The sequence below is a fragment of the Blennius ocellaris genome, assembly GCF_963422515.1.
Source record: "Blennius ocellaris genome assembly, chromosome: 8".
NCBI lineage: Eukaryota > Metazoa > Chordata > Actinopteri > Blenniiformes > Blenniidae > Blennius > Blennius ocellaris.
The window spans coordinates 8170351-8183619 of NC_137657.1; the positions used below are offsets into that span (position 1 = coordinate 8170351).

At 39.5% G+C, this 13269-nt stretch overlaps 1 protein-coding gene across 2 annotated transcripts in view; it reads right to left on the reverse strand.

Annotated features, from left to right (window-relative positions):
- Positions 1-813: 813 nt before the first annotated feature.
- The window catches only part of aplp1 (amyloid beta (A4) precursor-like protein 1), a 35759-nt gene continuing 23303 nt past the window's right edge, over positions 814-13269 (reverse strand). The window contains exons 6-17 of one of the 2 annotated variants that reach the window (XM_080501675.1): positions 12895-13187; positions 11185-11312; positions 9595-9669; positions 9319-9477; positions 8004-8132; positions 7478-7577; positions 6034-6201; positions 5875-5895; positions 5721-5779; positions 5562-5624; positions 5107-5250; positions 814-3891 (exon numbers count right to left, since the gene is read on the reverse strand). In XM_080501675.1, coding sequence (XP_080357801.1) covers positions 3793-3891; positions 5107-5250; positions 5562-5624; positions 5721-5779; positions 5875-5895; positions 6034-6201; positions 7478-7577; positions 8004-8132; positions 9319-9477; positions 9595-9669; positions 11185-11312; positions 12895-13187 — 1438 coding nt within the window. In that variant the 3' untranslated portion in view covers positions 814-3792. Of the gene's footprint in view, positions 3895-5106; positions 5251-5561; positions 5625-5720; positions 5780-5874; positions 5896-6033; positions 6202-7477; positions 7578-8003; positions 8133-9318; positions 9478-9594; positions 9670-11184; positions 11313-12894; positions 13188-13269 lie in introns of both variants that reach the window. The other variant, XM_080501674.1, reaches the window with a different exon arrangement.

Consider the following 13269-nt stretch of genomic DNA (forward strand, 5'->3'; position numbering starts at 1 on the left):
GGTAAGCAGGACTACCCGTCACTGTTGTGGTTTGGAAGAAGTGAACCTGCGTAAGGCTTTGTGGAGGGAGGGGTGCTGGGGCTTGACACTTCTTTGTAATTTGTGGGTGAAGGAAGTGTGAGGCCTGCCCACGCTAGTGACTGTCAGGTGAAGCGCTGCTTGAGAACTGTGTCAAAGCAAAGAACATTTTTTTTAAAAATTGCAATGCTTCAGTTTTTAAAGGTTGTCGATGCTTATTGTAACACGAGCATAGAGTGATGTTACAAACGCGGCGTGCTGCAATCCGACTTGCTTTCATTTTAAATCTATTTCGCAAGAGTGACACAAATGATGTCAGGCAGCTTTTCCTGACAAAGGAAGTGAAGAGCAATTTTGGCCTCACCGATATGACACTGTGGCTCGAAGAGTCACCAGAGGTCCACACTAAAAAAAACAACGAAAACGAAGAGAGACCCTAATCTCATGCTTGGTTGAGATTTTTATCAAGAAGATGGTTTCACTCGAAAACTCTTCAGAAACACACAGGACATGAATATAAGAGCGTTTTCTGTTTACATTGTGATGCAGCTAAACAAATGCAAGTTAAGGTTTCATTTTCCAGCGAAATCTAGCTGATGAGAAAAAGTAGTTTCCAGTATGAGCAAGTCGGAAGATTTACCACTCTTGATTGTGGTTTTCACATCATAGGGCTCATTAAACAGGTTACGCCATTGTCTTATTTCCTCCTCATGGAGATGTGGTGTGTTTTCTTTTTTTTTTAATATGAAGAAATATGCACACAAAAAAAAAAGCCAGGCAGTATTTTATGGGTCATTCATTTTTATTCCACTATTAATTATCTTGACCAGTTTTAATTTCTCAGATTGCTTGCACTACAGTTACACAGAAAACGTCTTTGCCAAATTAGATTATCTGTCTGATTATTTATGGAGCATGTCTTTGGTTAAAGATCTGAATGGGAAATGAAGAACAGCTCACTCAGTAATACAATCAACAGCCCTGGAATTATATGGTAGGATTCAAATCAGACAGAGTCGATGTCTAACATTTAGCAACCTGTACACACAGAGAAATTTAGTTCTACTTGTGCTTAGTGCCACTTCCTCGTCAATTAGGCGGAGGCCACGTGTCTGTCCACGTTTCACATTAACATTATAAACCCGTCAGTGTTTTCTCACACAAGCTTCTAAAATTACAATGAATGTGAAAAGCATGACCCTTGATCCAACTGATTATTACATATAAATAAAAAATACAGATTACATCCAAAACACAGCATTGTAAAAGGCAATGATGCAATTAAAACCTCAATAACATTGTTTATATTTCGTCAGGAAGTAAGGGGACAGACCAACAAAGAAGTCTAGAATCAGACGGAGGACGTAAGTACAAATGTGATTTGAGTAACTACAGTATACACCATTCTAAGTCTGCTAAATGCTGGTAGGAAACCTTCAGTGGTTTGGGAAACACAGGCAAGCTTATTCTCATCTATGGTTTCAGTAGTATCATTACAAGATCAACTGACTTAAACTGTGAACATACAATGTTTTCATTCACTAACGTAGCTGTACAAATTATACAAGGGCTATGACTTCTCTTCACCCGTCTCAACACAGCCGCAGCCTGCAATCAACCTGCCTAACAAGACAAACAGAAAACTCAAAACTCATCCAAAGCAAGCTTTAGATCAAAAATTTTAAAAATAAAATAAAATAAAATAATTCTACATAATTGGCTTTTCTCCAACTGAACAAATGCAGGTTTATACAGAAACACATCCACTGTAGATAAATAAAATTTAACTTGATTTTGGTATGGATTATCTATAGCATATAGTTAAAGACTGATGAACCAAAAGCAACATCCCACAATGTGACCTTTCTTAACCAATGTGGTCCGACAGACTCGAGTGGCTAAAGGAAATCAGAGTGACACAGTTATGCAGTTTACACAATCAGCCAAGAACAACAAAAAAGAAAAAAGAAAAAAGAAAAAAGAAAAACTGAAACGATCCCTAAGATACTATGTCGATCATAAATATGACAAACTACAACGAGTCGTTTGGTGAAAAGCTTCTTTCATGAAAACAAGTAACTTAAATACATAGCATCTATAGAGCACTAGCGTTCAATGTTGTGGACTTTACTGGCGGATTGAACGACAGACGTGTTTCAACACCCGTCACGCCAGAGTGCGGCGCGTCTGTAGCTCACGACACACACTGAACCTTCACATTGCTTTGAACTGTGCCCCTCGTTCACCTCCCAGCTCCTCTGCGCTAAAAGAGTCACCGGCTAAACGTGACGATGGACCGGCTGCTACACAAAGTGATGAGGAGGGCGTCAGGCGTGTAATCGGTTGGATGTGTTGAACTTCACTACTCCTACTAAGGTTCACTAGGGTGGGAAGGGGGACTATGCGATACCGAAAGAAAAAAGAAAAAAAAAAAAAATTAAGAGGATGGATTCTCAACATCTACCTTAAATACATTCAGAAAGTAGTTGCTGTGTCGTTGTCTTGTGCTGGTTTTTACAACAGTCCGTTTTCAATCAGCCATGTTAGGAAAATGTTTCTCCTTCTCGTAACAGCACAATGTTCTATTTTTTTTTTTTAATGCATTATTCCATTACATCAATGCAAATTAATCATAGAAATGTCTACATCTAGTAGTAGTATGTATTTCTTACGTTATTTACAGTGTCCATCTTTGAACGGTGACATTTCTGACTCTTCGAAAGCAATGACGGGAACGACACAAATAAATACAGCAGCGTCACACACCAAGTTGTCATGCTTTCATTAAAACAACGGACTTGCCATTATCCTGTTTTACAGTTCTTTAGATAGCAGAACAAATAAAACAATCCCATTCACCGACTGAGTTAGCTAAATAAAATATTTGGTTTATTTTGCCAAATAATGAACGATGATCACAATAATAATAATAATGGTGATGATAATAATGCTGAGGGCGGAACCTCAGAAGACAAAAACAAGGTGATTGTTGCACCACCAGCACGAAGCTCTGTATCGATCCATGTGGCCAAGTGTGATTTCACACCATCAAACCTCCGTTTCCTAATTTAATGGGCATGTCTAAATATTACAGGTGTTGTGTCATGCTTCTGAATTCATGGAGGTAAGTTTGGTAATTGCCCTTTTATCACTCAATGTATTTTTTATTTATTTTTAACCCCCCCCCCTCAAAAAAAAAAGAAAAAAAAGAAAAGGAATATGTATAACGCAATGATTAAAGTCATTCACACTCATCTTACACAGATACTTTATATTCAACTGTGGTACAATTTGAACAAAGAGACTACTACTGAAAATAAATGCTATGAAGCATTATGCACCGTTCAAATTCAGTTTCTAGTGAGGAGCAAAAGGTCAAGTCATGCCACGTTGGTGAGCTGAAGCTTTTCGGGATTATGAGATGTGGCACTGCTAATGCAACAAACAATCCTCACACTCTAACCCAGAGAAGTACTACATTACAACAGGTGACGTGGGGCTTATTCACACTCTGGTAATGTCGATAGGTTGCTGTTGGGTCATTTACAATGAGTTTGGGTTGTTTCCCCCGTACTTATTTCAGTGACTTTTGTTTTTTTCTGCACATTATAAATCCATGAAAGGGAGCGTGGCCGGGGCGCCACCGAAAGGTAGGGCTGCGAGGACAGTGTGTGTGTGTGTGTGTGTATGTGTGTGAGTGTGTGTGTGTGTGTGTGTGTGTGTGTGTGGGACAAAACAAGAGGCCAGGCATGACTTGTTTGCTGCCCCTGTACTTCAGTTCATCTGTTCAAAGAATTTGTAGGTGGGGTTCTCATAGCCATGATTTTGCATCTTGTTGAGCTGTCGTTCTTCTGGCGTCAGCATCGGGTCGACCTGCTGCGACAAACACAAGAGCCTGAATTATTACTCACTCGAGACGAACCGCTGATCAAGGAGCACGTCCTGAATGGGGGCATGAATAAGCCATTAGTGAAATATAAAACAAGACGACAAGCGAGAGGAGAAGCGGATCTTTGATGTGTGTGAGTCTCACTGAGGCTTGTCGTGCGGCGTTTAGGCTCCGTTCAACGTTTTAAGTGAAAAAAGTATCGTTCTTGTGTTTTTGTTTCAGAAAAGCTTACAGGTAAACGTTTGGAAAAACGAAGCAGCAGAAAACAATGCAATTTCCATGTTGGGTCACTATTCGCTGCTGTCTTTTGTTTTTGTAATGAGACTGAGAACATTATGCTGCAAACATCAAGAATGGGAGGGAATTTGGTTTGGATAGAAAACCATGTTGGATTGTTATTACGGTGTCTGTCAATTCTAAAACTACCAAGGAGAATATGGACTGGGGGTCACGACACTCTGGAGGCAAACATGGCTGTTATTGTCCGTCGACTCGCACACACCCAGAAGAACTATTTTCTACGACCGCAGTGCGCATGCGCAGTTGCAACGTTTCAAAACGTTTCTTCTGTCTACACAGCATCATATTTGAAGCATTCTCAAAAAGTTCCACCTTGAGAGTCATTTTCAAAAAATTGCATCTCCAAGCGCCGCCAAAACACTATGGAAGTTTTGCATTATCATTTGAAAACGTTGTCGTGGAAACGGGGCCTGATTTTGACAACCTCAGTACAGGAACCCGAAAGTCTGAATAAGGTGATTTAGTATAGAGATATGAATGATTTAAATATGTATACAGCTAACACAAACTGACTGTATGAACAAATTTCTGTTGTGAATATTGAATATAAATGAGAATATTACAATAAAGCTGTTTTACAAATCTTGGAACATTTAAATATCTATCAACTGCCTATCTGTTTTAATATGTATTCCCGATATTGAAAATATAACGTCCCATGCTGTAATTTGATTCGGCATTCAGAGAAATCCTTTTTTAAAATAAAATCTCAAAGTCACAAAGGTGATTGAGCTTTTAACTATCATTGCTGCTGTAATTCAGAATTTTGTGTGAATATAGAAAATGATCCTAATTGTTTCATACTATGTGTGTATTAATCTGTGAAATGTTGAAACAGAGCAGCTGCTGCCCTTAAACCCTGCCCTTGGCACGAATGCATCCACCAGCTGGGGTCGTACCTCAACAATGCCGTGGCTGATAGTGCCGTACGGCTTCCTGCGCACCAGCAGCAGGCTGATTACCATCACCATGGCGATGGCCACGGCAACCACCAGCAAGCCCACCATGGCGCCACGGTTAAACGTCTCCAAGGCATCGGGTTGCTATCGAAAAAGAATAAAAGAATACGTGACATTAAAGTGAAGAGTCATGCGGGGGCAGAATGAAACAGACCATTCAAAAATTAAATTAAAATACATATTACTTTCTTTGAACCCCATCAAACACATCAACAGAGTATGTGGTATATTAAAGGTCACATTTTATACAGGTTTTCAACAATTTCACATTGGTGTCAGAGGTTCAACAACATGGTATTCAAAATGTATTTCCCCAAAGCCAAGCCTGGTCTTGAATTTAAGCCAATCTAAAAGTCCCTCTAGTGAGTTCCACTGAGAAAGCATTTTTTTCTCACCAGCTCATCTCTTGCAATCTCATTGGGCTTGATGACCTGCTTCAGCTCTACAGAGGTGTTGATCTGAGAGGAGAAGGAAAGTGTCTGTACAACAAATTCAACACACAAACACACAGATTTCCTCTGAACCACCACCATAATAAGCTTTTTCTTTTTTACCTTTTCCTCATATTCATAAGTAGGGCCTCGCTCAGATGTGGTGTAATCATATTCATCCTCTGCAGATAAAAGGATGAAGACAAACATTTGAAGAAATTCAAAACACTGAAATGACTGCAAATGAGACCTTTCTGTGTTTTAACTCCGAGCTCACCTTTCTTATTAGGCTGCAGATCTATAAATCAAAGAAGGAAACATAAACATCATTAGGAGAAACCGCTGAAGAAACACTTATTTCTTCAATTCGCGCACGTGTGTGTGCGTGCGTGCGCGCGTGCGTGTGTGTGTGAGTAATCGGTGGATATGTATGTACCGATGCGAGGAGGATACGGTCTGTTCTGGAAGGCCCTCTCCTCTTCCTCCTCGTCATCCTTCTCCTCCTCGCTCTCAGCGGGGAGAAGCTCCTCGGTGGTGCGAGTCTCGGAGAAGGAGGTGGTCATGAGCTCACTGATGTCGCCCCGTTCAGCTTTAACAAGCTCCTCTGCAGATATAACACACACACACACACACACACACACACACACACACACACACACACACACACACACACACACACACACACACACACACACACACACACACACACACACACACACACACACACACACACACACACACAGACACACAAAAACCAACATGAGTTATCAATACTCATCTGTGATAACATCGGTGGAGAATAGTTTTACTCTGTTACAAATCGCAATAAGATCAAGTCCAACTTCAGCTGAAATAAATGTACTATTGTGGAAATTCTTGAGAATTTTAGACATTTTATTCAATGCAGCATTACAAATTATCCAGGTTTAAAGCATATTCTTCTGAGAATTTCTAAGAGAAATGCAGATTAAAAGACTTACATTTTTATTAAAATTGGTGGATTCATTTGTGACTAATTGAAGTTGTTTGGTGCAGATTTGAATGAAGCAGGAATATAAAAATTACATATCTCCAAAATATATTTCTTAACTACAGCTTTATGACTGTAATGAATTATCTCCATCCTTTCATGCCTGTATTTTAACAGTGTTACTGTGACACATTAGCTGAGCTGTCAGTTGTGTGTGGGTCCGTCTAATTACTCATTTGATTCTGCTCAAGTAAGATGGAGGAAGACGCACGAGAGAGCGGATGTTTGATAAAACCAGCTTTAGATAAAAACACGCAGGCACAGCAGTAATAGCAACAGGGAAAAAAAATATTTCAGCTCAAAATTCTGGCAATATCTGCCCATTTTAAAGCCAATGTAGCTATATTTTGTACAAGAACAACATAATAAGAAGGCCTGGGATAAATCTTAAATATTTAAGAAAAATGAACTCATACTTTCACAATGTTGATGAACATATCTGGTTAGTTAGTCAGTTCGTGTGTTACCTTTAGCTTAGTCATTAACCTTATTGTTGATGATAGCAGTAAAATGTTGGTGCTTCACCTCCACTAAAACCTTTTCAACGGATTTCAATGGTCAGCTCGCAAAAATGACCAGTTTCAAATTCCAATTAGCTGAACTCCGTGGAAAATTGCCGTCCCTCATTTCTAATCGTCATGTAACGTGTTCGACCCAGGACGGGGAGAGTAGACAGGAGTTCAGTGAAACAGAAAGCATTAAAACAATGGTGGGAGGGACAGCAGCTCTACAGCTCAGCAACTCCGTCTACTGTAATACTGTTGCACATTAAAAACATGTCAAATAAAAGAGGGAGAGCAGTCGCGGGTGTGAAAAGTCACGATCATTTTAATCATCATATTTCCCTTACGAATATCATTGTGCAGCTCCTCGGCCAATGTGGGATCCTTGTACAGCAGTGCGAGGCTCTGGTTCATCCTCTCCTCAATCACATGGAGATGTGTGTACACCTGTAACGTATAAAACCACCACTCAGGATCTTTTTGCTGAATATCTAGGCAATAAGTCTCAGTGTTGAGCTTTGATGTGGGAAGAGGAGCAGTCGACTTGTCCCAATCCAGTGAAAAATGAAGATAGATTTTTTTTCTTCTTCTTCTTTTTTTTTTGTATTGAGTCATGTGTACGAAGCAGTTTTTGAAGTCAGACGAGACCGGCTTTGATCTCATTTTAATGAAAAGAAGATTGGTAGCCGTTTCACATCTGAGTTCAGTAATTATTCACTTATCTGTGGCACGCACACACACAACCCTCCTCCGCAACGCAACGTTCTGCGGGTTTCAGCAACAAGGAGCCTTGCGTCTCAAAAAGCACAGTTTTGTGTGAAAAGCACTTTCCCCCCCCCCCCCCCCCCCCCTGGAGCGGACACCTTCGCACACCTGGAATTTCATCTGCTCGGCCTTCTGGGGGTCAACAGCCACAATGTGCTGGTAATGTCTCAGCGTGTGCCTGCGGTCCTTCTGCTCCGCCGCCATGTAACGCTTCAGCGCCTGCAGCACGCGCTCCGGCTGCAACGGACGGGAGGCGATCAGTCCAAACACCACATGTTACACAAAATCTGAAGCAGAGTCAACTTTATAATCAGGGGCAGATTGGGTGAAGATAAAAAGGGATTTATTTGGGAGTGATTTTGGGTGGAGGACATTGCACCTGAGCTTCAGGGTCGACACTGCCTGTGTGTTAAAAATGCCCACTTCAATATCTTAATTCTGGTCTATAAAGCTTTGAATGGTCTTGGGTCTAAATACATCTCAGATTAACTTGTAGAATATGTGATGAGAATAAGTGTTTCAGAGTCAGAAGAAACAAGGTGAAGCAGCTTTTCGCTCCAAACACACAAACTTCCTTCTTTTAAACTCACTTCTTTTAAATCAGGACTTAAAACACTATTATTTGCTCAGGCCTTCCATTGAACCATACATTTTACTTGTTTATGCTTGATTTATCCTGCCGTTCTTAATGAATTTGTTTTAATGTTTTTTCATAATCTTAATTGCTTAGAATTGAGTAGAGTAGAGTCGAGAGCTTTATTCCTCCCCAGGGGGAAACACAAACTTACAACAGCTCAAGGTAAAAAGGTGCAGAACTTATAAAGTTAAGGAATTAAAATATGTAAACATATGTAAACATATAAACAAGACCAAAAAAAGAGCACAAAAAATAGAATATGTAAAAAGAAAAAAAGAAAACAATCCAGTAAAAAGAAAAATCCTCTAAAATAGTAAATTGCCAGGATTGATATACACATTGCTTAGAATTGAGGTTCTTATTTGCCTTGTTTTAATATTTTTCTTTTATTTCCCAGTACCGGTAGTTATTTTCCATTTTCAAACTGAATCTAAGGTGACTGTGATGAAAATACTAAAAGCTTCTAACGAGAATTTCCCTCTGGGATTAATAAAGTATTTCTATTCTATTCTATGGTATTCTATCCTATTCTATTCTATATCCCTACTGCTGTTCACAATAAGATATTTTACTGTGAATTCTATCTGGAAGTCGACAGTTTCTGCTGTGTTTCACCTTATACTCACGTTATAGTTTTACTTTCAATGTGTGTGTGAGACTCGGTGGCCTCAATTTCCTTGGACTTTAAAATACAATATTTGTGACAGTATTTTTCTGGGATGGGGGATACATTGACCAAGGCGAGTAGATCCCCACCATTCTGCCTTACTCCTGTGACGGACGTACCTGCGGGGGATCAGACTGTACGGCTGTCAGGTAGTTCTCCAGGGCCAGGCGGCGGTTGTTGTTGAGTATGGCCTCAACTCTGACCAGATGAGTCTCCACCAGCCTCTGTCGCTCTCCGGCCACCTGCTCCTCCAGCGTCTGCAGCACGGACTGGAAGTGCTGCCAGCAAAACAAGCCAAGAAAGAGGAAATAAAAAATACGCAAATTAGTAGTCTATATTTCTGCTAGGAATGTTAACTTATTGCACAAAATTACTGAGTGAATGTCTGTTTTTACCTCATTCAGGGCCTGTCGCTCGGACTTTGGCAGATTTTTTGATTGATTGTCGGCCTCCGCCCATTCCTTCATAATCTGATGAACAAGAAGACACGCAATCAATTAAGTATTTCAAAAGTATCGCAAACTGTTCGGCTTCTGTCCATTGAGTGATTTACCTGGTATGTATGAGACAGAGTGGCAGCATTTGTGCCTCTAATATGTGAAAGCTGGTGTGCAGATCCTTAAATAGTGTTATAAAGTGATTTAACAGTTTTAGGTGGTTGTAACTTTGCCTGGGAAAGTATTTGTGTGAAGAGACACAACAATTACAAACAAAAGTGAGTTTTGGAATGACATTAAACACATCGCGTTCATCATTACATGCTCATAACTCTGTGTCGGTGGCATGCCCATACCCATACTTCAAAGACACAATTTGGAATCTATACAACAGCTATCTTGAGATGGTAAACAAAGATAATTTATAGAGACACGCGAAGTTGGTCTGATGTGTAGCTGCAGACAAAGATTTTCTTTTGATCAGTGATTAATGTGACATTTAGATTAGATCTGTGGTAAGTGTCTCACACAGCCTGCCTTATTTCCTGTTATTTAGATAAAATTGTAAAAAAAAAAATAGAATAAGTGCACCTGAGACTAATGGTTTATGGTTAATAGATGCTTTAATAAGTTAATAAGTAATTGCAAAGTAATTGTAATAAAAAAAAAAAAAAATTTCAAATTATTAAAAAAACACAGAACTGAACTACGATAAGTGTACGATGGTATTTGTGGATGATTCTCATCAACCCTAATCCCTAATTTCATATATTTTTTTATGATGTGAAAATAAGAGAGGCAAACTGATCATTCTTTGGACACAAGTAATGCATCGTGGGAGTGGCTGGTCACTATAAGCAAAGTGTTGATATTAGACGACAAAGGAATCAAAGAAAACGGCTTTGATAATAATTCTACTTCATTCAACAACGTAAATATCACCCTTTTATCATAAATGCACACATTTTTGACCAAATGTGTGCAACACTGGACTTTTGGTTTTCTCTAATATGAAAAGAACTCTTAGTGAGACTTAACATAAAAGTAGATTAAGTAATGTGGAAGTAATCTGAGAATTTAAAGCACAGTTTGATGAATAATTATTGAGTATTATAATTATATGTATAAAATAGGACATTTAGTGTGATTGTCTCTATATATGTTCTGAATGTCATTTTATGAAAAAGAAAAAAAAAGACTTGGACATGCTCATTAAAACGTCCTAACTTCATGAGAATCAACCATATAAAGACCTACTTTATAATTAAATTCCTACTCGCTCACTTTCCCCCCCACTATGTCTATAAACAGCATGTTTTAAGATTCCAGGCGTCATGTGTGATGTTAAAGTTTTACGTAAAGTGTGTTGACAGCTTTGTTTTCAATTGGTTTCAAAAAGCAACAGTTTGAGGGGTGAGGTCTGGTCGTGGGTCAGTGTTAATCACCATGTGACGGAGATACAGCTTATCAACGCCTCCGACTTATTTCTTGTGTCTACAGGTGAGTTTTGTTCAATTATTTGCTATTTCTTAACCCTGCAAAAGTCACCTCATTGATGCGCTTCATTCTGCGCTCCTCCAGGTCTGTTTTGGCGCGGAGGAAGTTGGCGTGCTCGGTGTCGTCTACTGGCTTTTCAAAATAGACATCGACCCCGTCCGTGGGCCGAGGCGTAGTCACTGGACGGGAGAGACGGGAAACAGGTTGAGGCTGTAAGGTCTGGCAGTTTGTGTCGATAAAATGGCAGAGCAGACGGAAAAAACTTCAGACGAGAGAGTAAAGACTTTACAGATATGTAAATTTCAAATAAAAGTATTGATCTCGTCTGTGGATCCCAACAGCCGATAACAATATCTCAACTTAAACAACAATGAGTAACAAAAATAACTCTTTGGTGTTTGAGCAGGGGAAATCCCCTCATATAGGGTAGTGAATTATTCATTCTCGCTATTCTTAGCTGGAAAATGTTCAGAAGATAAAAAAAAAAAGAAACCTACTGAAAAGAACAGTCCAAAATGATAGAACAAAGCTTCATCCCATTTTTGAAAATAAACATGGTCTTAATATATTATGAAAGAACAAAAGCTTGTACTGCAAAAGGAATCAGATAAAACAATGTTGGAGGATCAACAGATTTATTTTTTTAAAGTTACAAACTGTTGGCGTATGTGGATTTAGCAAGTGACGTCACTTCAGTTGGATTTTAAATAGACTGGATTATTTGCAGTAACGTAATTCTACTTATTTTATTTAATCCATCATAGCATCCATAAAAAAGTAAGACCATAAAACAACATTGAAGCAAAAAAGTGACATTAAAGCTGCAGCTATTTTATTATGATTATGATTATTATATATATATATAGAGAGAGATTTTTTTTTTAATCATATAATCATCACAAAGGTTTTTCATTTGAACTGTTGAATTTACTGTATTATATATATATATATATAAAAAACCAACATCCACCCAAACCCACCTCTGACTGAAAACACTTTGGGTTTTCTCTTAATTGCTTCCCCAGTTTCTCGCAGACAGTGATTACTATTTTGATTTGCTACCATGCTCGCGCTCTCATTCATGTTTGAAGTGGTCAGCTGCTCCATTTATTGTGCCTTCAGAGCGTAAACCCAGCAGGGTGTATTCTGGTGGTGCAAAAGTGGGTTATGCGCCGGCTCAAAGTGACACGAGCCAAACGCTCGGGAGGTCGGTGGTTAACAGCAACTGATGGGAAGCTGAACTGGAGATTAAAAAAAACAGAGCGAAGAAGTGTGCATTTAGGGCTGGGCGATTTGGCCTAAAAAAATTGTTTTTTTTGCTTTCATTTTTTTCTCTCAATGCAGACATCAGGTATATTGTCAAAAGTGCAACTTTACTGCTGTGATTGTCCTCAGAGTTAAAATGCATATAAGCAATCCCAAAATAAAAAGTAAATGAGGCACTGTCACTCAACAAACTCAACCCGGGTTTAAGCGAAAGACCAACAGCAACTACGGAAACCCACAAGGAAGGGTAGAAAACTGTGGGGAGAAAAAAAAACTAGAATTTGCTTAATAAAAATCTTTTTAAACTACAAATTTGATAAATTGATTAAATAGATTTTTTGGCATCACATTCATAGGTCGATTTGTGTGTGTGTGTGTGTGTGTGTGTGTGTGTGTGTGTGTGAGTGTGTGTGTGTTTGTGTGTGTGTGTGTGTGTGTGTGTGTGTGTGTGTTGCTGACCACATTGAGTAAACAGGAAGAGGAACTAATACTCACAGTCGCCCTTCATCAGAGGCGAGGAAGTGGTGGGCTTGTGGCTGTTCTCGTAGTAGTAGGAGTCCAGGTAGTCTGACGTCTGGTAGGGGCCCGAGTCGATGGGGTATTCATACTCTTCTGGGTCTTTCACAACTATCGCCTCCTCTTCTTCCTCCTCCTCTGCCTCGGCCTCCTCCTCGTCAACGTCTTCCTCCTCTTCCTCCTCGTCTTCTTCCACCACTTCGTCATCCTCCTCTTCCATGTCGGCTTCTGTGTCAGGGGAGGGGCTCGGGGTGGGAGCCGTCACTCTGGTGCTGTGGGAAAAGTGACAAATTGGTAAAACGACGACTGCAACTAATACAAATTAAAACACAGCTTCGTCCTACAACATCACCG